Source organism: Stegostoma tigrinum, chromosome 27, assembly GCF_030684315.1.
Source record: "Stegostoma tigrinum isolate sSteTig4 chromosome 27, sSteTig4.hap1, whole genome shotgun sequence".
Taxonomy (NCBI): domain Eukaryota; kingdom Metazoa; phylum Chordata; class Chondrichthyes; order Orectolobiformes; family Stegostomatidae; genus Stegostoma; species Stegostoma tigrinum.
This window is the reverse complement of record NC_081380.1, coordinates 32,302,137-32,327,457: the sequence shown is the minus strand read 5'-3', so window position 1 is coordinate 32,327,457 and position 25,321 is coordinate 32,302,137. Positions and strand designations below refer to the sequence as shown.

General features: G+C 39.4%; 1 protein-coding gene across 3 annotated transcripts in view; it reads left to right on the top strand.

Annotated features, from left to right (window-relative positions):
* LOC125464528 (carboxypeptidase D-like) overlaps positions 1–25,321 on the top strand; it is a 63,881-nt gene that overhangs the window by 12,544 nt on the left and 26,016 nt on the right. For all 3 annotated transcript variants that reach the window (XM_048557006.2, XM_048557005.2, XM_048557007.2), the window contains exons 3-9: positions 8,327–8,469; positions 12,781–12,947; positions 14,398–14,744; positions 15,643–15,834; positions 16,634–16,801; positions 19,444–19,553; positions 23,677–23,779. In XM_048557006.2, the coding sequence (XP_048412963.1) occupies positions 8,327–8,469; positions 12,781–12,947; positions 14,398–14,744; positions 15,643–15,834; positions 16,634–16,801; positions 19,444–19,553; positions 23,677–23,779 (1,230 nt within the window). The remainder of the gene's footprint in view (positions 1–8,326; positions 8,470–12,780; positions 12,948–14,397; positions 14,745–15,642; positions 15,835–16,633; positions 16,802–19,443; positions 19,554–23,676; positions 23,780–25,321) is intronic.

The window sequence follows — 25,321 nt, the reverse complement described above, 5'->3', positions numbered from 1 at the left end:
CTAGTGCAGAAGCATAAACGTGCTATAAAAATTTATTAGAATTTGAAATGTAAAAATTAACATCTTATTTCATGCCAACTGATTTTCTTCCTTTCCTGTTGATGCTTAATTCTTTAAAGTTTAATGATTAACATCTATATTAATGTCATACTTGAAAATGAAGGTTAATGATGGAAATTGTTATTTACAATTTTTTGAGTTCACTCTCTATTCTACCTTCCTGACCACTCCCTCCAAAACATGCTATCAAAGAAGAATGGAGCTACAGAGTTGTGGTGCTATAAAATGTAATGTTTCCATCTACAGCACATTCATAACAAATCCAAGCCTTGATTTGTTTAATGTGAGTGTTCACTAGAGTACACCTCTCAGCTGTGCTATTGATTTTGAAGTTTTATGCTGCTGCAACATAATCTTTTGGTTCTGTTTTTGTTTTCCATTCTTCATTAAATCCATCTATCACCTCTGTGCAGCTTGGAATAAAAGTAGTCAACAATCAAAAAGTGTTGATACTTTTTTCTCCTCTTTTTGTTACGAACGTCTTAACAATAAGTCATACGGCTCAGAAACAGGCCCCTTGATCAGACCCTTGGATCCAGCCAATCCATGCTAACCATAATCCCCAACTAAGCTATTCACACTTGCCTGCACTTACCCATACTGTTCCAAACATTACTTATTCATGTATTTATCTAAATGTCTTTTAAATGTTGATACTACCCACATCCACCACTTCCTCTCGAAATTCATTACACAGACAAACCACTTTTTTTTAAAGAAAAGTCCAGCTTGTCTCTTAAATCTTTCTCCTCTTGCCTTAAAAATACACCTTCCTTGTCTTGAAACCTCCCCACCCTAGGGAAAAGCCACTAAGGTTCTGATGCTTAGATAGGGAGATATCAATGGAATGAGCGAAAGAAATTTAGTCCTATGCTGAAATAGTATTAAAGCTCCATTTCAGTATCTTCAACTATATTTCAGCCTTGAAAGTGGCTGAGCTTGTTTTAGTTAGAAATTGAAGTGATCTACTGTTGTCTGAACGCTTTCTCTAAAACATTTAAACTTTGAGTGTTTTGCAGTCTTTTATAAGATAACAAGGTGTAGAGCTGGATGAACACAGCAGGCCAAGCAGCATCTTGCATTCTTTTATTTTGTTTTCTTGAAGTATAGATAATGCTTCAGTAGTAGGAAATTGATCTCATTTAGAAATTGACTTCCAAAGTGTGAAAATGCATGTATCTTAAACAGAGATTTGATACAGGCCTTAAGAATCCTTAGGGATCTAAATAGGATTGATATAGAGAAACAGTTCCCATTTTCAGAAGGACTGAGAGCAAGAGGAAATAAATTTGAAGCGATAAGCAGAAAAACCAACAATGATGTGATGAAAGATTTCCTTTTATGTAGCAGTTAGGTACAATCTAGAATCCACTACTTTGAGAATGTGGTGCAGGGGTATTCAGTTATACTTTCAAAGGAGGGTTGTGTAAGCTCCACAAGGGAAGAGATTTCTAGGGCTACAGGATTATCACAGAAGAGTAAGACTATCTGGATTGGTTTTGCAGAGCGTTGATATAGGTACAGTTGGCTAGCTTCCTCCTGTGCTTGTGTGTAATGTAAAAACAATGCTTTGGGCATAAGTAAAATAGCAATTAAAATCATAGATGTCTTGGAGATGTAGTGTACAGTGAAGGAGGTTACCTCTGAGTACAGCAGATCCATGATCAGAAGGGCTGATGTTTCAAGTGGCAGATGGAGTTTAATTTAGATACATGAGGTGTTGCATTTTTGATAAGGCGTGCAGGTGCATAGTTCTTTGAAAGTAGAGGTACAAGTAGACTGGGTTGTGAAGAAGGCATTTGACAGACCTGCCTTCATTGGTTAGAACACTGATTGTAGGAACTGTAATGTCATGTTGCAGCTGTACAGGACATTGGTGAGGCCACATTCTGGTCACCCTTCTGTAGGAAGGATATTGTTAAACTTGAGCGTGGAGAAAAGATTTACAAGGATGTTGCTGGGACAAGAGGGTTTGAGTTTTAGGACAAGGCTGAATAGGCTGGGGCTTTCTTCCCCTGGAGCATCGGAGGCTGAGGGGCATGGATAGGGTGAATAGTCAAGGTCTTTGCCCCAGAGTTGGGGAGTCCAAAACTAGAGGGCAGAGGTTTAAGGTGAGAAGGGAAAGATGTAAAAAGGATCTGAGGGGTAACTTTTTATTAATGCAGAAGGTCATGTGTGCTTGGGATGAGCTGCCAGAGGAAAATTTGTATTCCTCACTGTGTTAAATCCCCGTAAAATCTTTGTGTGTTATGATCTGCCTGTACTGCGCACACATCAGAGCTTTTCACTGTACTTCACAAAGTGTGACTGTAATAAATCAAACAAATCAGTGTGGTGGAGTTGGGTACAACTACAACACTTAAAAGGCATCTAGTTGTGTACATGAATAGGAAAAATTTAGAGGGATATGGGTCAACTGCTGGTAAATGTGAGTGGGTCAAATTGGGATGTCTGGTCAGTGTGGACAAGTTGGCCCAAAAGGTCTGTTTCCATGCTGTCTGACTGAGTCTGGAGACACAATATGTTCAAACTGTGCAAATGTCAATGTTACGAAAAATGTTAACTATTGCAGGTATATAATCTGTGCATAAGATAAGTATGGGTTAAGAGTGATGCCTCCTTGTCTACTTTTCCCCAACTTGACCTGATATGTATTTTGGCACAAAGATCGTGCAAGCAGGCTTGCTTTTGGAAGAAGATACAAAAGGCGGTTTTCATTGATTTTGGAATGAATTGGTGCTTTCAGAAAGGTAGGAAATAAGCTTTTGTGAGGGGGAAGTTTTAAAACAATCTCTCAACACAAAAGAGAAAGTTTTGAAGAACAGAAGCTAGAGGGAATTTTATAGTGCTGACCGTTTGAGATGGGCAAGTCCGCTGAGAGGTTAAAAATCATTGGATAACATTTTTAAATTTCCAATATGTGGAGCAGGATCCACTGTATTATCAGCAAGGGTAAATTATGGCTGGGACTTGATTTGACCTAGAATGTTTTGGCTATTTTGTTGCGCCGAAAGTTAGTTTGGAGTAGAGGAAGCTGACTTGTTGAATATTAGAGTAGTAAAGTATGAAGTCTGTTCCTGGTTAAATGAGCAATTAATTAAAATAAATACACTGTTCAAAATAGAAAATATTGTATTAGAGTACACAGAGCTGGGTAGCCTGTCCAAGTTCGATCAGTGGAGAGCCAACTGATTTCTATTTTCAGATAGTTAAGTTTGATTGCACATAGACGCACAAAAAAATCCTTGTAAGCTTTCTTCTCTGCATCGTTGTTCAGAGAGGCAAATTGCATCATTATTCATCAGTAAAGTAGAATCAAGTGTAATCTTGCATTATTTTGATCAGTTATGTCTCAGTACAATTTACGAACTGATGCTTTTGATGCCAGTCCTAATTATCAGCATCCAATGTAAAGGAAGTGCATTTGTCAATGCCAACAGATTTTGCAGTAAGTGCGAAGGCCTGGCACAATTGTCTGCATCAGTGTTGATGGTGGAAAACAATATTTTCACTCCTGTGATTTAATGCCATGCTTGGCCATGTGAACACTACATGCTTATACTACATTGTTCCTGAAGGAATGTATGGGTGAGAATGAGGCAAGATAAGGAATTTGCATTTGATTTTTCATTGAACGATGAGAAATTGACTGACTATGTCATGTATCTGCAGTAGGTTTTTACCCAAACACATTTAAAATTGTGTGAACGTAAGACACCTGGAATAGAGGTACAACAAATCACAAATGGAAGGGGCAAACCGTTTAAAAAACTGTTTTAAAATCACTATTTTCTTTTACACTATATTTACTTCTCTATTGGCCTTTTATGTAACATTTGGGAATTTTGACCAATGTATAGTGACATTCCTTGATCTTTAGTTTCAAACCTTTCGGTCAAGCAGGTTGTCATATTTAAAACTTTCTACATGCTTCATAAATAATCGTTAAGCTGTGGATGACTATAATTCTGCAAGCTGTATGAAACACTTTCTGCGCAGCATCATGTATAGCTCAGAGTTTGGCTTGTTACTTCTGTATGTTATGCAGTATCTGTCAATTCAGTTTGAAAGTTATCCTCCATTTCAATAGACCTGAAGCGATTTGATTAAAAATAATTTAGCTTCTCCTTTTCAGCAAGCTGTTTGCTTAGTCTTATGCTTCTATGATATGTAAGTTAATAATTTGTAGTGACCTTGGCTGATATGTTGGCCAATGTGGCAGGTGATTTGTGTTGATGAGATCCCAAAACAGTAAATGACCATTTATTCTTTGTTTCAAGGGTGGAAAAAAAACCCTGTAGTTATTATGATATAATCACCAAACTCTCTTTTTCTTAAAAAAAAAGCATAATGAGACTGCACCAGGGAATGAAAGAAAATATAATGAAATTCCACCTATGGTGGTTCTGCTTCACTCAATTGTTGAACTGTTCAATTGTGAATTGTTAAGATTATTTTTGCCATTCCCTCGTTAAACATAATACCAGAGTGCGAACTCCTGCTGAAAGAGCCTGTGCTTTGGTGTTCGTCACTTTCTATGAACAGTTGTACATGTAGCGAAAATTATGGAATGTAATCTATAGCCTTTCTGTTATGGATGTTTAAAGCCCACTAAATTGAGGATCGCCGTTTTTAATAAGCTAACTGAATCTAGGTGGTACGTAGTTGCATGTTATGATATTGATTGATGCATTCTACCTTAAGTTTTTTTTCCACTTCACCACTTTATGCATGAATGGTTGTTGTAATTTAATAATTGCCTTTGGCTGTATTTTAATTGTTTGATGTGTTTTTCTTTGCAAATTTTACCAAGGTACAAATTATTTACTTCAGAGACTAATAGATTTAGTTAGATAAAGTTATATATGAGCCCTGGAGAAAATTAAGTTACTTTTAACCTACAAATAATGAATTTCAGAGTAGGGAATGTAGAGGTTTATTGCTTCAGCTGAAAACAAACTCCGAAATCTTGGCACGCAGTCACAACAATTGTTACAAGAGCCAACTGTAAATCATTTACTGAACCAGCAGGTCATCAGAACCAATGGTTTGTGAGCAATGTTCACAAAGGAATTTTTAATGTAATTAACAGTAATTCACCTAGACAGAGTCCATCTTCCTCCCATTTAGTTCTAAGGTAGTGTCAATACTGTTTCCCCTACCATTCTGTCTAGAAGTGTGTTCCATGGGTTATTTCTTGCATGAAAAAGAATCTCTGGATATCAGACTTTATTTTTCTTTTCAGTTATTCATCTTCTTAATTGCTGGAAGTTTCTTTTTCAAACTGAAATGATCTAGTGATTCTCTAGCTATTAACTATAGTTTTGGTGAGAAATCAGCTTCTGGCTGGTGTTGGAACTGCTTGTATCTTAGTTATAGTCCCATTTCACAATTCTGTGGCACAGTGACTGAAGTCATTTCCCTGTGGCAAATGTCAAATTAAAATGTTAGGACAGTGGTCTCTTCAAGCTTTGATAAAACATGCAAGTAGGTTGCCTAGGAAACCTTGGTTTCTATAATTTTGGGATTGACACTTTTTGTTTTGTAAACAAAATGAACTATTTTTGTATTTTTAAAAAAAAATTAAATCTCAACTTCTATTGGTTTGGTAAGCTACTTAGCTTCATATTATAGATGGCTTGATTTGACGCTTGTTTATTTTCAGTACTTGAAAATGTAAAATCATGTTTTTTGAAATACAGACCCTTTTGCTTTAATGCGATCGTTGTGCTTTGGTACAATAAAAATAACAGGGCTTATTGGAAAAAATAGGGTTGGGGCAGACCACTAAAAATATTACTTAAAATTGAAACCATTCGTTAGCCTAACACAAGATAGCACAGTTTAAATATCAAGTTCATATCCAGTAATGAAATAATACAGTAAGTTTAACACTTCTTACGTTGAAAAAAAATTGAAGATAACTTGATGGGGGAGGAGGGTGCTTTTGAGGTTGCTGAGTTGTCAAAACAAGGGCTGAGGGTCATCATCATCAACATCGTATGTGGTTGCAGGATTGGGATGAACACCAGTTAATCCAGAAGTGAATGGCTCTGTTTCTTGGGGCTTGGCTTCAAAAAGACATCTAGTTTTTGCTGCTGTGTCGTTTTTCTTCTCTCAAAGATGTTCATAGGGTGCCAAGTATGACCTTATTCCATAAACTGTTATTCTACTGCATTCTGCATGATAATCATTGTCTTCTAAGAGCTGCAACTGCTTCTCAACTTCCCTCAGGACAGAAGACAAAAGAAGTGGAAAGTCCTTGTGGTGTTGCATCCTAGACTTCGTCTTCATCTCCAGCTTCCATGTCCCTTAAGCTGTAGAGAGGTTTTCACAATGTGACTTGAGCAGCTCTTCAACACCCTCACTCTGTCCTTCTTCACATCAAACTTGCTTTGCAAGAGCAACACAATATTCCTTGATTCCGGAACACTCTTGACAGTTCAAAGCTTTTAAAACCATGCATAAAATCTGGGAGAAGCTCCCGCCAAAGTGCATGCAAGCAGTCCTTGCTGATAGCGCCATAGCCCTCCACAACAATGTCAACAGCATTTTTGATCTTAGCGCTTTTCCGAAATTGAAGAACACAGCCATTATTATCCCCCTCAGTAGCTCTTCAATGTGCACCTTAAATAATAAGCTTTAAGAGCTGTTGTTACACCATGGTCCATGGGTTGAAGGAGAAATGCTGTGTTTGGAGTTTGGACTTTGCTGAGATTTCTGAAAACATCAACGGTGGGAGGATGGCTCAGCGCATTATCCAGAATGAAAGAAGTCTTGAAATCCAATTTTTTCTTTTTTTTTTGCAATAGTTTCTAAAAAGTCTTCAAAAACATTGATAATAAAGTCAGAAAAAAATTGCCCTGTCATCCAACCTCCTTTGACTGACCTAAAGTAGACAACTTGAGTAGACTTAAGGTGACCTTTCAAGGCTTGCGGGTTGGCAGAGTGGTACACCACAAGCTTAAGCTTTAAGTCTCCACGGATAGCACAGTCATTCGATCCTTCGCAACCTTAAAGCCCTGGATAGTGTGCTTCATTCTTAGAAATGTGGGTTCTCGATGGCATGTGCTTCCAGTATAAACCTGTCTCATCAAAATTGCAAATTTCTCCTAACTTATAGCCTGTTTCCTTAATCAATTTTTTTTTTCACTGTGGGAGGAAATGTCATCACACGTTCCTCATCTGCATTTGCAGTTTTGCCATCACCTTACGTTATGAAAAGCATAGCGGTCCTTAAAACCAGTGAAAGAACCTCTACTAGCACCAAAGGCAGGAACATTTGCAGGATTTTCAGCTTTTTTTCTTTTACGCCTTCATAAATTAATAAGGCTTTCTCTTGTATGGTGAGAAAGCTGGTGCCCAGATCATGTTGTTTTATGTTAGATCTTCTATCCATGCACTTAGCCGCTTCATCTCCTCAAGTTCCTTTGGCTGTGATCTCTGCTAGCACTTGGGCTTGTTCCAGCAATACAGCTTCCTTTAATTTTTTTGGCATTGTCTTGAGTGGTGTGTAATGTAGACCCCTTTTATTCCTATTGCACAAACAATATCACATGTTCTTTCATTATATTCAAAATGCTTCATAAATCTAGTTTCTCCAAGTATTATGGCGTTTCTTTTACCTCCACCACCCACAATTTTATCACCAGGATGCTACTTGTAAACATTCTTGTTACTTTGTCCTCCCATATTTATGAGTAACACAGCAAAATTAGCCAAAAAACCTGAAAATTACGGAGTATCTCTCAAAAAGCACTTTTTATACAAAGCATGTGAGTCAACTGAACATGTGACATCAATGCGGAGACTGGTGTAAACATTGTTTGCCTAACTGTTGGGGATTGAATTGTATAATAACCAACACACACATCTGAATGGTCACGTTTTACAAATGTTCCCCTATTCATCAGTCGTGTCACAACCAATTCATGTTGACGAAAGACACGTAATAGCAGAAAGGATTGTGGACAAATTGCAGGTTGCACCAAATTTACATCATGCTTTGTTACTTCAGGAATAAATCTATTAGCAGTCTCTACTGGCTGCAATCAACACCACTATTGAGCCAATTCTGAAACTTTTCAAAATGCCAATAATACAGTGGGAAAAAGTTGTACTTGATAATATCAACTCATTTTTAAGTGTAATGTTGAAATTGGTGAAGCTACAACCTTTTAGACATACTTTGAGACGATGATGAATGGGAAGTAAAATACTGTTGTTGCCAGTAATTGTATGATGTATAATTTTAATTATTTTACAGGCGGGATGCAAGACTACAACTATTTGCAGGGAGACTGTTTTGAAATCACACTGGAACTTACCTGCTGCAAACACCCAATGGCCTCTAACCTTAGTGAGGAATGGGAGAAAAATCGTGATTCTCTGCTAAACCTAATGGAGCAGGTAATTTAAGGGAACATGATGAGAAAAAGACCACATTTAAATTTATGTGATTCATTTTTTAAAAAAGAGATCTTGCACAAAAAATTGGGCAAGGCAATTGCAGAGCAGTGGAGGGGCATGCATAGCAGAGAGTGCAAGTACAAAGTACTCCATTGAAGGGGAATGGTGTAACCCTAGTTAATGCAACCTGACTAGTAAAGAAAGTAGAAATTAAGGACAGACATCTTTTAAGAAAGATCCAGGTAATAATGAGGTAGAATAAAAAAGTGCAGCTGGAGTTAACTGCATTGATACAGGAAGTCACATTAAACCGAACCTTGAAACAAAGTTTAAGTTAGCCAAGGAAAGATTTGGACCCAAAGGGAAGTAGCTATGTAAATATAGAGGACATTGCAAAGGTTTAATTATTTAAAAGGAATTGAATAATATAAAGTTTAAACTAAAATGGATAATTTAATTTAATAATAAAATGTTTGTAGATATTGAAGACTTATTTGTATTGCCTAATGTTGGTAAGTTGCCTGATCCAGGTGGACAGCATCTTGTGGGATGCTGAAAATTTAGTAAAGTCAGAGGTATTGTCATAGTTTCTTTTAATCCTTGTTGGATACTTCTTATGCAGGAGCCCGAGAGGATTACTGTTATATAACAATTAAGAGAGAGGGGTAATAAAGGAAGAAACTATGGGCTGGATCAGACCAGCATCACTGGCTGAGGGCCTATTATAAGCTATTATTTAAAGACCAAATTGACTTGCATTTGAAAACCAACATGGACTTTGTATGAAGTGCCATATTGAAGGCTTGTTAAGGAAATGAAAGTCTGCAGAATTGAGAGCTAGACCTGGTATGGAAATAAAATTGACTTCCTGATAAGAAACAAAAGATTGCAGTAGATAAATGTTTTTCAAACAGAGGGTTGTTCTCCCAGAGTAATTTTTGAATTTGGTCCAAAACTTTCAGTTTCCAAAAGGAGAACCTCAAAAAAAATGTAGACAAGATGTTGGAGTTGTGGATAGGTGACAGACAAGGTTCAGTGTAGTGAAGCATATGGCAATATATTTTGATAGGAAGAATATTGAAAGACTATAAAATAGGTTGTACAGTTCTGAAAGGGGCGCAGGAGCAAAGGGATCTTGATGGCTGTGTATAGATTGCTGAATGCGGCAGGGCAGGTTTACACATTTAATAAAGCAGAATGTAGCCGTATTTTAATAGGAGGATAGCATACAAGAGCAAGGAAGTGATGTTGAACTTGTGTAAGACACTTTGGAGTGTGTGTATAGTTCGGGGGACCATATTAAGAACATAGAACAATACAGCGCAGAATAGGCCCTTCCGCCCTCAATGTTGCACTGACCTGTGAACTAATCTAAGCCCCTCCCCTACACTATCCCATCATTATCCATATGCTTATCCAAGGACTGTTTAAATGCCCCTAATGTGGCTGAGTTAACTACATTGGCAGGCAGGGCGTTCCATGCCCTTACCACTCTGAGTAAAGAACCTGCCGCTGACATCTGTCTTAAATCTATCACCCCTCAATTTGTAGCTATGCTCCCTTGTACAAGCTGAAGTCATCATCCTTGGAAAAAGCCTCTCACTGTCCACCCTATCTAATCCTCTGATCATCTTGTATGTCCCTATTAAATCCCCTCTTAGCCTCCTTCTCTCCAATGAGAACAGACCCAAGTCCCTCAGCCTTTCTTCATAGGGCCTGCGCTCCAGACCAGGCAACATCCTGGTAAATCTCCTCTGCACCTTTTCCAATGCTTCCACATCCTTCCAGTAATGGGGCGACCAGAACTGCACACAATATTCCAAATGAGGCCGCACTAGCGTTTTGTATAGTTGCAGCATGACATCACGGCTCCGGAACTCAATCCCTCTACCAATAAAACCTAAAACACCGTAAGCCTTCTTAACAGCGCTATCAACCTGGGTGGCAACTTTCAGGGATCTATGTACATGGACACCAAGATCCCTCTGCACATCCACACTACCAAGAATCTTTCCATTGACCCGGTATTCTGCCTTCCATTATTCCTCCCAAAGTGAATCCCCTCACATTTATCCGTAGTAAACTCCATTTGCACCCTTTCGGCCCAATTCTGCAGTTTATCCAAGTCTCCCTGCAACCTGCAACGTTCTTCCACACTGTCCACCACTCCACTGACTTTAGTGTCATCTGCAAACTTACTAACCCATCCACCAATGCCTGTGTCCAAGTCATTTATACAAATGACAAACAACAGTTGTCACAAAACCGATCCTTGAGGCATTAGAGGGAGAATGTGAATGCTTTGGAGAGAGTACAGGTGTGATTTAAGAGAACGGTTCCAGGGATGGGAAATTCCAAGATAGTTGCCGGGCCCAGAGGCATGGATCTCGGGCAGGCCTACTGCAGACTCTGCATGGACCTCAAGTGAGCCCTGGAATCAGTGTTTCCATACAGGACGGCACGGTGGCTCAGTGGTTAGCACTGCTGCCTCACAGCACCAGGGCCCTGGGTTCAATTCCACCCTTGGGCAACTGTCTGTGTGAAGTTTGCACATTCCCCCTGTGTCTGCGTGGGTTTCCTCCGGGTGCTGGGTTTCCTCCCACAGTCCAAAGATGTGCAGGCTAGGTGGATTGGCCATGCTAAATTGCCCTGTAGTCTTCAGAGACATGTAGATTAGGTGGATTATAGTGGGATGGATCTGGGTGGGATGCTCCAAGGATTGGTGTGGACTTGTTGGGCTGAAAGGCCTGTTTCCACACTGTCGTGATTCTATGAGTAATTAGCAGGGACGATATCAGCAAGGTATGCCCACTGGGAAAAGATAGCACCTGAACATTGCCAGTTCTGGGCCCAATCAACAAAGGCATTAGGGCATCATGGCAACATCAATATGGCGGGCGCAGTGGCGAGATATGTGGTAGGTCCGGCACAGTCAATGGCGAGGTGTTGGTAGAGGAATAATGGCCCACCAGCAAAGATGGAGCCTGAGAATCAGTAACTTTGATGTTGGTTGGGTCCTTTGTAGACAGTGGCAAAGCAATGGCAGAGGTATGTGGCTCAGGCATCATCAATGATGAGCTGACATGGGACTGATGGTCTCTCTCCAAAGCTGTATCCTTCTTTTTTCTCCTTTGAATTATTTGAAATGTGCTGTATTATTGTCTTACTGTAAAATGCAAATGACAAAATCAAAATCAAATTTGAGTTAAGGATATGTTGAAGATATTGAAACTGTTCTCGTGTAAAGAAGGAGGCTGAAGGAGGTTTTCAAAATAGTGACTGGTTTGGCTCAGTAGATGAAGGGAAAGCATTTCTGTTTGGAAAAGCATCTAGTATCAGAGGGCACAAATTTAAAGTAATTTGCAAAAGGAGCAAGTGTAATGTGGGAAACCTTTTCACAAAGCAAATAATTATGGTTATGGAATGCAGTGCCTGAAAGCGTGGTTGAGGCAGGTTCAGTTCAGGATTCAAGAGGATATCGGATGTTTATTTGAATGGAAATCATGTGCAAGGGAATGTGGAAATAAAAAGCAGGAAATTGGCACTAGGTAATGATACTCATTTGAAGAGCTGGTGCAGATACAATGGGCTGAATGGTCTCTCTCTGTACAAAACTTGCGTGAACTTCTGTAAAATGTTTCCGTGATTTGAAGTTGATAGTGCAGGGTGCATTATCAAATCTTCAGATAAAGATCGTGGTAAGGATGGTTACCAGGACTTCAGGATACCAGACAAGATAGTAAGTGGACAGAAGCATAGGATTGCAGACAAAATGTAGATCTGAAAATAAAGGGTATTTCAAAGAGACAGGACAAATATGACTGTCTGAATGGTATCCTTCGGTGTTAAGGTTCTGATTATTGTAGTGCCTTTCATCTCCCAGATGCCCCAAAATATTCCTCAAATCAATGAGGATTCTAATATATTAATGATTGTTACTAGTATAGGAATAGCCATACACACTCTTGATCCTTCATAAACCCATTTTACCTCCATTACTCCATATCTTCTTGCCCTTGCTTTGTCAGTTTCAGCCTGAGCACTCCACTTGACCCAGTACCCTCAGCCTGTATTTGAAGTAGGCAATACAAAGATGGGAATGTAATTGACATTACGAACTCTCTTTACTCATTGCCATCTGATAAGAAGAAAAAAAGTGAAATGTGCTATCTATTTAATTCTAGATAATTTTGGATTTTGAAGTATTTTGTGCATTTACTCCGGTGTGATATAATCTGTTTAGCTGCTTTTCACTTCTATCAAATGAGAATAGTTAATTAGACATTTTATTTTTTAAATTTGTATTTGCAGGTTCATATTGGTGTCGCAGGATTTGTCACGGATGCTATTGGCTTGGGGATTTCTCAGGCAACAATTGTAGTTGCTGGCATTGATCATAATATTACAACAGGCAAATGTGGTGATTTCCACAGACTGCTTGTACCAGGGACTTACAACATAACGGTTGTTGCACAAGGGTAAGAAAAGTTGAAAGCCAGGCTAATGATTCTCTCCTTTTGATCCATTAATCAAATTATAATCCAAACAAAGCTAGACTTTTGGTGAGAAACCATTCATTGCCCAACCATAATTCACACTGAAAAGTAATAAAAAGCCACTTTTGTGAACTACTACGGTCTGTGTTGCAAGGATATCTACAACAGTATTAAGGACAGAGATATTGACCTCATGGTAACAAAGGTGCAATAATGTATCTCCAAGGCCGGATCAAGAAATTTGATTCCAAATCCTGGTTCATTTTTGTTTGGTGCTGTCATGACCTGCCAGGTACAGCACAAAATCATGTGTTGTGTGGTGTCACAAATGGGAAACACGTAGTCAAGTTATCAAAATTACCAACTTATTGTCTGACTAACACTGGTCAAAACACTCACTAGTTTTCTGCACTTAAGTAATATTAGTATGAAAGACTTCTCCTAAACCAGTGGTGAAAAGGAAATGGGAATTGCTACCTTGCAACTATATAGCTTAAACTCTGTCCCTTAAACATACCCTTCACAAACAGACATAAGATATGGTCATTAAGGATATGACAGACACAAAAAAGAAGATAGTTTGATAATGCCGATCCAGACCTCAGAAGTTGATGAGTTTTTTTTAAGTTCTCTCGTTTGTTTAGTTCTTTGTTGCCATAAGATTGTTTCACACTAGTGCTGTCCTTCATCTACTAGTTGAGAATTTGCTCCTTGCAGAATCTTTAAAGATAATTTTCTCTTTTTTGTTTCAACAAGAGAATTTGCAAAGCAATATTAGTGAAAGCCAGTTAGCTATTATTGGAGACTTGACTTCCACACAGGAAAGAGTGATTTTTGATGCTTGCTCTTTGTAGGCTAGATGTTTTCTGCACAAACCACATTCCACCTGAATCAAAGTTGTTGTCAAGCAATTTTCCCCTAGATCAGTGACCATCGGCTGCGTTCTATCTGTTTTAGTGTGTTCTCTTTCGGGGAAAATGCCAGCATCAGGGTACTCCGATGAAAATTTTCTTTTTAAACTGCAGCCATCTCTTCGTATAGTCTGGAGCAGGAGGAGCACAGTGGGCCAGGCAGCATGAGAGGAGCAGGAAAGTTGACGTTTCGGCTTGGGACCCTTCAGAAAAATTCTAAATTTTTCTGAAGGGTTCCAACCCGAAATGTCAACTTTCCTGTTCTTCTGATGCTGCCTGGCCTCCTGTGCTTCTCCTGCTCCACACTGTGTTATCTCTGACTGCAGCATCGGCAGTTCTTAGTATCTCTTTGTATAATCTCCTTGTTTTAAAATCATATCTCCGTTTTTTAATCGACTGTCCAGAAATAAATACATGGTCTTTACGGTTACTTTTTTGGAAGTGGAATAATGTAAGATAATTGAGGCATTAATTTAAAAATTTGAAAAAGAATGCTAGCGGTATTGCTCATATCTTCGCAGATATATGCCTGTTACCATCTTCGATATTGAGGTGCTTGAGGGCCCAGCCACACAACTTAATTTCACGCTTCACCATCTAGGAGTTGTGGATAATCACACCATTGAAACGACTACCTCCACTGTATTCAGAACACAAAATGTATCAGAAATGGAAGAGGACCATGAAACCAGAGCCATCGAACCTTCAAACTTCAGGCACCATAATTATGCAGATATGGAGATCCTGCTAAGGAAATATTCCACAGACTATCCAACGATCACACATCTGTATACAGTTGGGAAATCAGTGGAGCAAAGGAATTTATATGTCATGGAAATATCAGACAATCCAGGCAAACATGAAATGGGTATAGTTGCAAGAAAATTGTACAAAATTTGATTTAAATGTACCTACGTTTCAAAGCTCAATGAGTGCTTTTTTTAAAAAAAAAAGCTCTTCCAACAACAAAACCATTGGTAGCAAGCACAGGCCTTTGTTTGTTTGTTTTTAATTAGTTGCCTGCAAATTCAGGTTTAAAGATGGAGTTCTTTATCTGTCTGGTGAAGTGAAAGCTGACTGAAGAGTCTTCCCTTGCCGACTATAAAAGTTCAGAATGTTTGTTTCATTTTTAGCATTTGTTTTAGTCCAGTAAACAAGCCATACCTCCACTCTGTCTGACATCATACCTATTGGCTTATATGTTTTAAGTAAGATTGCATTATCCTATTTTGACCTGGAAATGAAAGCTGCTTGGTAATTACGTTAAATTATTTTATATTCTAACAGAAGGTGTCAGCATAATCTGACAAGCCCTTTGCCAGGGATGAATGATCATTTCGTCAAGTTTATCTTGTTTCGCTGAATGTGCTTTGTCAAGAGAAATTTGATGAAGAGCCCAAGATTATTTTGCGCAATTTTTAATTGCATCCACATAAGTGCTGTATTTTGTGCTTTATTACCCATCTGCCCTGCTAACTTGGGTTTTACATGTGCAATTTAGCAACTATTTGAGGAGAAACTGGGATAGCTTGTCCCCACAATCGGCTAATGCTTTCCAACCAGACTTCTTGCTACCATTCATGATTGGGTTGTAATTTTAAAAGTACCCTTTGTGAATGGGTCAAATTTGCACTGTTTTAATAGTGCATTTGCAGTGTACAGCAAATTTTTTTTTATAGCAAGGATGTTTGTCACATCTGTATATATTTAAAATGTGATCTTAAGAATAAATCATGCAAAGTGCATAAATGCTTTATTTAATTTAGGTGAGCCTGAATTCAAATATATTGGAAATATGCATGGAAATGAGGTTGTCGGCCGAGAGCTGCTCCTGAACCTTATTGAGTACCTTTGTAACAACTTTGGAACTGATCCAGAAGTGACCAGTTTGGTGACTAATACAAGAATCCATATCATGCCTTCCATGAATCCTGATGGATATGAGATGGCAACAGAAGGTGATACTTTGATTTTGAAACAATAGTTCTTGGGGGAGGATGGGAAAGGAGGAATGTTCAGTTAAATGTATTTTTCCTGAATTTATTTAAACAATCCAATCTCTAGTGTTTCAGTAATGAGTTCCAATGTCTGACCTACAGTGTTCACCTTTTTTGTTATTTTGCCACGTCCTCCAGTAGTATTCTGTTTTAAAAGAACTGCATATATGTTCATGATACTGTTGATGTTTAATTCTGATTGCCGAATTGGAATAAGACTATTTCCTCCCTAGTTGTTTTCTTACAAGTGTTTTTACTAGCTCCCACTTGAGCTTTCTTTACTATTTTACTCTCAAGAAAATTGTGCCATCTTTCCTTGTAAGGATTTTCAGGTAAAACTTTGTGGCAAATGATTTTTATTCAAAGACTCCTGTATCTGTAAAATCTGTTTAAGAGCATAGATTATTGAAAGTGGTGAACAACTTTTTAACTCATTTTAATTCTGGTATTATAATGTATAAAATATGACTAGCTCGCGCTTTCAAAACATAAAAACATATCCAAAATATTGAACACAAATCAGTTGCTGTTAACTTCATGTTTCTTAGCAAATCTGGAAACAGCTTTCCATTCTGGTAACTTTAATATTGTGGTTTCCCATGCCCAGGGAAAGATCAATTTTAACTTCCTATTTTCCCAAATGGTCTGAGTTCCAGTAGTCAACCAATAATGTTGGTGCCTTCATTTCAGATTATATTATACTAAAGGTGAAATGTGTCTTGCACATCTCTTATAATAAAAATTCTGCTTCAACTTGCAGGGGATATGAATGGTGTGGTTGGTAGAAATAATAGTAACAACCTTGATCTCAATCGCAACTTCCCTGACCAATTCTTTCCAATCCGTGACCCACGACAGCCAGAAACACTAGCTGTTATGCGTTGGCTACAAAATATTCCGTTTGTGTTGTCTGCTAATTTGCATGGTGGTAGGTACTTGTTTTCTTGTCTGGTGTTGGGAGCATGATTAGTTTCGACCAGATTTTTTAGACAGTTTATTAGTATATGTCAAAACTCAGTAAAAATTATTGCAATTGTCTATTAAAATTGTGCTTAATCACTGGTGTCCCACTCTGCTCTTTGTCTGTCTTTTCTGTTTATATGGTTCTCTGTCCAAACAGCTCTTGTTTACCACTGACAAAATAATTCTTAGAATTGATGCCATCAGACTCACCAAACACATGAAGTGCTATACTCTTAAACCGCAATGTACACGTGTTCAGGTGATGACTGTTTGTTTTAATTGGTCATAATCTGGTCAAAGAATGGGAGACTGGGCTGGCATGTGGAAGCAACATTAAAATACTGTTAGAAAAGTTGATAAGATGGAAGGTAGAGCCAACAATGTAGAGCTGGAGGAACACAGCAGGCCAGGCAGCATCAGAAGAGCAGGAAAGTTGACACTTTGGGTCGGGGCACTTCTTCAAAATTGGGGTGGGGGGCAGGGGGTGAAGGAAGCTGGGAAATAGAGGGAGAAGGAGTGGAGCTGGGGATGGTATGTGGGATGGTGATAGGTGAGTGCAGGAAGAGAGTGGTGGGGATTGGTCGCTGAGGTGGGAGGGGTGCATGGATGGAAGAGAAGATGGACAGGTTGTGTCAGGTCGAGAAATGAGGATGAGAGGGAGGGTTGGTCATGGGATGAGGTCGAGGGTGGGGAGATTTTTAAACCTGGTGAATTCTGTCACCGATACGTCCCTCTCCTTCCCAGACCTGTCTGCCTCAACTGACATCTATTTCAAGCCCACTCCCACAGCTACCGGGACTACCCCTCCTCTCGCTCACCTTCCCACAAAAATGCAATCCCCTATTCCCATTTCCCCCACCTGTTCTACATCTGCTCCCAAGATGGACCGTTCCACTCCCAGACACCCTGGGTGTCCTCCTGTTTCAAGGACCACAGTTTCCTCTGGTGATTTAAAAATTCCCTCAACCGCATCGCTTTCATTTCCTGCACTTCTGCCCTCAAACCTCCTTCCCCCTTTCCTCCCCCCCCCCCAACAAAAATAGAGACAGAATCCTCCTTGTCCTCACGTATCACCCCATCAACCTCTGAATCCAGCATATCATTCTCTGCTACCTATAATCTGACCCCAAGACCAAAGAGATAGGAGCAGAGAGGGAACTATCTTCTTTTTGTAGGGACCACTCTCTCCACGCTCCCCACTAAACTCCTCACCGTTTCCTGTGACCACAGGAAGTGCTATGCCTTCCCCCTCACCACCATTCAAGGCACAAAGCAAACCTTTCTTATAAGATCGGGGTCCACCTATACATCTGTCAACTCTGTCTACAGTAATCATTGCTCTCTACGTGGCCTCCTCTACATCGGTGAGACCAAGCGTAGACTCTGAGACCGTTTTGTAGAGCATCTGCGGTAAATACGTGAAAAATAACAACACACTCTGGTTGCCAATCGTTTTAACTCCAACTCCCACTCCCTGGGTGACATGTCCATCCTGGGCCACCTCCTATGCCACTATGATGCCACCTGCAAACTGGAGGAGTAACACCTCATATTCTGCCTCGGGAATCACCACCCAATGGCCTAAACGTGGAATTCACCAGTTTTAAAATGTCCCCACGCCCTGCTTCATCCCATGTTTAACCCTTGGTCTCATCCCTGCTCCTTGACCTGAAACAGCTTGCCCATCTTCTCTCCCACTGACCAATCTCCCCCCCCCCTGCCCCCCGCCCCAAATTCCTACCTGCACTTCCCTTTCCCAACCCCATCCCTGCTCTTTTGATTTATTTCCCAGCTCCCTTCCCCCTCCCCATTTCTGAAGGGTCCCAACCCAAAACGTCAACTTTCCTGCTCCTCTGTTGCCTGGCCTGCTGTGTTCCTCCAACTGCTCAGTGTTTGTCTCTGACTCTGATATCTGCACTTCTTGCTACCTCTAACAGGTAGAAGGTAGCATTGATGTATCAATTGTTAGCTTAAAAGATTAAAATTAACTGGACACCTTGACATTTTAATGTATTGAAGGTTAACATAATCAAGCTAATTAACATAATCAAGCTAATTAACATAAGCTAATTAACATAAACCTTGATTGTGTATAAGTTTCAAAATCTTATCAAGCTTTGCAAATGTCTGAAAAAGGTAGATAAGAAGCATTTGTGCACAATTTGATCTCACTGAGTCTAGAAAAACAGGAAACTTGAAGAGGAAATGCAGTGATATGTGGTAATACCATTCCTTGAAGGTGGAATTCAAGTACTTTTTTTAATGAGAATAGCAGATCATGGCAATTCAGAGTTACTAAATGCCACTAGATGCGAAAACAAATATTTGTTTCACCCTTTACTTCTAGTTTGATTTAAAAATGTTCCATTCCAAAGAAATAATTGGTTTAAGTATTGAAAATTGACTTTTTTTGTAGTGTGGAGGTTAGAATGGAGAAAAGTTTTTATCAACGCAAGTTCCAGGCTATTATACAACCTGTTTTGTTTTTGCTATGAACGTTGTCTTTGTGATATTTATGCAAACTGTATTGTTTTGAGGTTTTAATTTGAACTAACTTTGTGATATTAGAAGGAGCAATAACATTTTATGTTCTTTTGTTTTGGAAAGGTTCCCTGGTAGTGAATTACCCTTATGATGATGATGCAGAAGGCATTATTGTATACAGTAAGTCACCGGATGATGCCATTTTCCGGCAGTTGGCACTTTCTTTTGCTAAGGTACCTGATTTAATTAGCATGATTTTATGTTTGAAAAGGTTGTTTGTGCTTTGAGATTTAATTCTAAAATCTGGGCAAAAGTTGTACTTAAAGCTTAAAATTACAAACTGTATCTTTTGAGAATACACCCATTTATGTAACAACCATGTCATTTATATTTAGATAAGTTCTAAGGTTTTAGAGTAGACTTGTAGCTTGGGTTGTGGATGTTTGTGGTTGGTTGGCTCAGCGCGCTGGTTTGTTGTGCCGCAGCCTTTTCATTGCTTTGCTGGGTAGCATCAAGTGCAGCCTCCAATGAAGCGCTATTGTGTTTTCCCGCCTGTTATTTAACTCAGGTGTGCATTGAGCTGGGCTACTTCCTTCTGGTTTTCCTTCACAATGGAGTGTCTATATAGAGTATAGCTCTACGTGTTTGCGGATGGTTTTATTAGCAAAGAACCAGGCCTCTAGGAATTCCCATGCTTTTCTCTGCATCGCCTGCCCCAGGATCCTACTGTTGTCCCAATCGAACCAGTGGTTTTCTTTATCCGTGTGGATGGAGATGAGTGAGTATTGATTGTGTCGTTTTGTTGCCAATTGATGTTTGTGTACCCTTGTGGTTAAGTTCCTTACTGTCTGTCCAATGTGTAATGTTTGTTGTGGTCCTTGCGGAGAATTTGGTATATGACATTAGCACTGTTCATAGTGGGTAGCGGATCTTTGTTTTGGGTTAGCAGTTGACCATAGGATTGATGTGGGTTTGTGTGGTACTCTGATGCCCAATGGTCATAGGAGTCTTGTGATCAGTTCAGACAAACAACAAACCGGTTCGGTGATCCAACCAACCACAACATCCACAACTCGAGCTATAAATCTAATCTAAAACCTTAGAGACCTACAGGCGAAGCACACTCAAATTGGCATGAAAATGGGAAAGCTACACCCATTGACAGAGCTGTACATGGATCCCTCAGGAACCAGATATTACCATGCAGCATGAGGTACAAGCCCCCCATCCCATCAATAACCCACAAGTTCAGAGGACAGCAGAACACAACAGCTTCAGAATGGTGAAGGTAATGATCAACAACACACACAACCAGCTCCACAGATATGGCTGACAAATTACGCACCAAAAAACTTTATTCCAAGATACTACCAACCAAGACTGGATGACGGACCTTGAATGAGCCATTGACATCAGTCAACAGACCACAAGAACCAAGAAAAGAAGGATTCTTCAGGAAAAACTAGCCAAACTAACCTACCAGAATGACAACAGAGCAGTCACCTGGATAAGAAACCTTTCAGACAGGAAACTGACTGACACAGAGAAGGCTGTTCCAATTTGTGGACTCAACTACAGCCACAGAGACATCAACAAAACAGAATTCCTAGCCACACCGAAGATCAATGGCATGAATGAAGAAACACAACAAGCCATAAGACAGACAGTGATCCCAATGCTGACCAGAAAGTGAACTTAACACTCAATGCATCAGAAAGGAACGCCCTAGAATGACTGAAAACATCACAATACCACCAGCAGACAAAGGGCTCATGATGGTAATACTAAACAAACAGGACTACCTCTCAAAAGCACAGACACTAGTAGTGTTCGAGAACACATATTGGCAAGTGCAGATAGCCCCGATACCACAACTGGGCACCAAGATTCTCAACACACTAAAGGGACTCAACCAGAGTGGCCTCCCGAAGGTGCACAGACAGGAAGTACTCCTCAGACCCATAGTCTTCCTGCCAGGCACCCCATCACATAGATTAGCCAAGGAGTCACAAAAGAAACTAAAGCACCTCATCAGCAAGCCACCCCATTCAATCCACTCAGCCTAAGAGTTCCTCAATTCCATCAAGGTTGTAAGAATAGACTACAGCGAGACCGTGGTATCATTTGACGTTACTTCGTCCCCTCGATAGACGTACCACTAGCAAGAGAAACACTGGCAAAACTACTTGAACAGGAACAAGACCCGAGTGACACAATGACCACAGACAATGTGCTGAAGCTACTGGATCTATGACTCTCTACCCACTTAACCTTTAACAGCCAAATATATGAACAGATCCATGGGACACCCATTGGATCATTTGTCTCCGGACTAATAGCTGAAGTGGTGATGCAGAGATTCAAAAGTGTGGCCCTTCCACTATCCAACCTAAACTATCCACATGATACATGAAGGACACCATTGTCATTATTGAATAGACCAAACTAGAGAAGACTCACAAACTAATAAACAACACCCTCACTAGGATCAGATTCACCAATGAAGAGGTTAAAAAAACAAACAGCTCCCATTCCTAGATGTCACGGTGGAACACAGGACCAACTGGGAATTCCTAACAAAGGTACACAGGAAAGCCGCCACATTGACCAAGTACTGAATTTCAACAGCCACCACCCTAACACACACACTCACGAAGTTGCGTGAGAGCACTGTTTAAATGGGCAACAACACAATGCAGCAGCACAGAACTATGCCAAAAAAAGTAACTCCTCTGAGTATTCAAAGACACTGGATAACTGAAAAACTGGGGCAGAAAATGTCTATTACACGAACAACACCAGGAAGATACTGCACACCCTGACACATTCATCGCACTACCTTTACATGAAGAACACATCTGAACTGACCACAAGATTCCTACGACCACTGGGCATCAGAGTAGCACATGACCCCACATCAACCCTACACCAACTGCTAACCCGAACCAAAGACCGGCTACCCGCAATGGACGGCACCAATGTCATGTACAAAATTCGCTGCAAGTACTGCGACAAACATTATGTTGGGCAGACAGGAGGAAATTAACCACACTGGTACACAAGCATCAACTGGCAACAAAAAGACACGACCAATATTCACTCACCTCCATCCACGCGGATAAGGAAAGCCACCAGTTCAATTGGGATAACACCAGGATCTTGGTACAGGCGAAGCAGAGACAAGCACGGGTATTCCTAGGCTTGGTTCTCCACTAATAAAACCATCCACAAACACGCAAAGCTAGACCCCACATAGATCATTGCGAAGGTAACCCAGTTCAACGCACACCCGAGTTTTAGATAACAGGTGGGAAAACATAACAGCGCTTCATCAGAGGCTGCACTTGATGTTACCCAGCAGAGCAATGATACGTCTGCGGAACAAGGAACCAGCTTGGCGAGCCAATCAACCACAACATTAGATAAGTTCTCCCAGAAATTGAATAATTTTTGTTTTTCTGTCAAATAATCAGAGCCTCAAGGAGACATATATTTAATCTGAATTGAAGTTTTCAAACCAGTCTGTTCAATCCTGCACTTCAACTTGAGTATAGCATTAATTAAGCATGCTGATTGCCAGTCTCTCCACCCCCCCCCCAATCCCCGTTTACATATCATAGAAACTTGCCATTTACCAAACCAGTTGATAATTTTGTCATTTATTTCCCTTGCATAAAATTGGAATATTTGCCAACTTGTAATTCTTTGTCACAATTCTTTTGACAAAAGCTCCTTTTATTTGACCCTTTGTGATATTTGCGTAGTATCTGTGGACTTTGCATATTTACTTGAATAAAACAATGATTTGGCTGCCCTATTTGAGAAATTTTTCAAAGGACAGCTCTTTCATGAAAATACTGCTTTAATACACCTAAATATTTGTAACGAAGCATTAATGCACAAGGCCTGTCAACTGTGTACTCCAGTTTTCAGCTGACATTGGTTATAATAGTGTTTTGAATGCAGTAATGCTTTTGCTTTTTAGAATAAATGACATTCTGTTTTATGTAAAAAGTTGAATTTTATTTTTATCCTTTATGAAAGAGTATATTTGGATTTCTTGGATAAATTTTTATTACATTCCAATCATCTGGCTAATGAGCGGGAATGATAAAAGAATTATAGTGGTGGTGTTTTTTTTTGAGATTTCTTTTACCTGACTTGACAGTAATTGATACTTGAAATTCCCCATGGGTTAGACATCTCGTTTTGGTGTCTAATGCCATCCATCAACCTAGAGGTTATTTTATTTGGGGCAAGAATAAACTTTGAGAAATTTAATGAAGAAATAAGCTCGTAAGTTTGTGATCCAGTTGCAGTACATTTAATTAGTTAATCAGTTTCATTTTTGTTTAGGAAAACAGTCCAATGTTTGAAGGTCATCCTTGTAAAAATATATATCCGGAAGAATATTTTCCTCAAGGAATCACAAACGGTGCCCATTGGTATAACGTACCAGGTAAGAAGCTTTCATAGAATCATATGGCATGGAAACACATCCTTTGGTCCAGCTAGTCCACACTGACCATGTTCCCAAGCTTAACTAGACCCACTTGCCTGCATTTGGCCCATATTCCTCCAAACTTTTCCTATTCATGTACGTTTCCAAATCTCTTTTAAACATTGTAATTATTTCCTCTGGCAGTTCATTCCACACACTATTCACACTCTGTTTCTAAAAATATGGGTGTCCCACATGTCCATTTTTAAAATCTTTCTACTCTCACCTTTTAAAAATTTACCCTCTAGATTTGACCTCCCCCACCTGAGGAAAAAGACCTTTTTACTATTCACCTTATCAATGCCCCTTGTAATTTTATAAACAAATGTAAGATCACCCCTCAACGTCCTGCGTTCCAGTGATAAAGGCTCCGGTTTATTTTTATAACTCAAACCCTCCATTCCCAGTAACATCTTGGTAAATCTTTTCTGAACTCTCTCCAGTTGAATAATATCCTTTCTATAGCAGGGCAATCAGAACTACGCACAATATTCCAGAAGAGGCCTCACCAATGTCCTGTACAGTTCTGTAAAAATCCCAGCATGACATCTCATTTCCTACATGAAAGGTCTGAGCAGTGAAGGCAAGCGTACTAAATGCTGCCTTGGCCACCTTGTCTACCTGTGATACAAATTTCAAAAAATTATGCACCTGAACCCCTAGATCTCTCCATTTTACTACGCTACCCAGGACCCTACCATTAATTGTGTAAGTGCTGTGCCTGTTTGCTTTATCAAAATACAATACCTCTCATTTATCCAAATTAAATTCCATCTGCCACTCCTCAGCCCCATTGACTGAATTGATCAAAATCTCTTCTTAATCTTATAACCTTTGCTGTCTGCTATACCACCAATTTTGGTATCATCTGCAAACTTACTAACCATGCTCCTATATTCTCATAAAAACCATTTACGTAAATGTCAAACTGACTTGGAGATGAAATCCCTTATTTGGCTCCATGGCCTTTTTCTTTGGATCAAGAAATCATACTATTGCTTTACACTTTAGTATATTGACATAGAACCTAATTCACACGTTGTGTACATACCAACATAAACACTTCTCTTTTTAATTATTCAGAACTTATTGTCTAAGGGTCCGGAGCAAATCCTATGACTCTAGTTCCATTGTGAACGGCCTATGCCAGGGACAAAAGATCTGTTTTTTGAAATGTTACTACCTTGGCAGTCACAATGGCATAAATTAAATGATAACACTAATGAAAAAAGAGACACTTCATATTTTAAACTTGTTGCAAAATACAACTGTTAACTGACAGATACTTTTAACTCAAAATAGTAAACAGTTTAATAAAACCAAATGCATTTACTTGCCATCAAAATGGTCTTGATTGACCAAGGCCAGGAGTCTAAATAATTCCAGAGTTGTTTGCTGTTCCACATCCAAAACTTTAAAACAGTTTGTTTTCTTTATAAATACTGATGTCCTTCCTGTGTATTTTATAATTGGATTTTATCCAATTACAAATCAGTGACT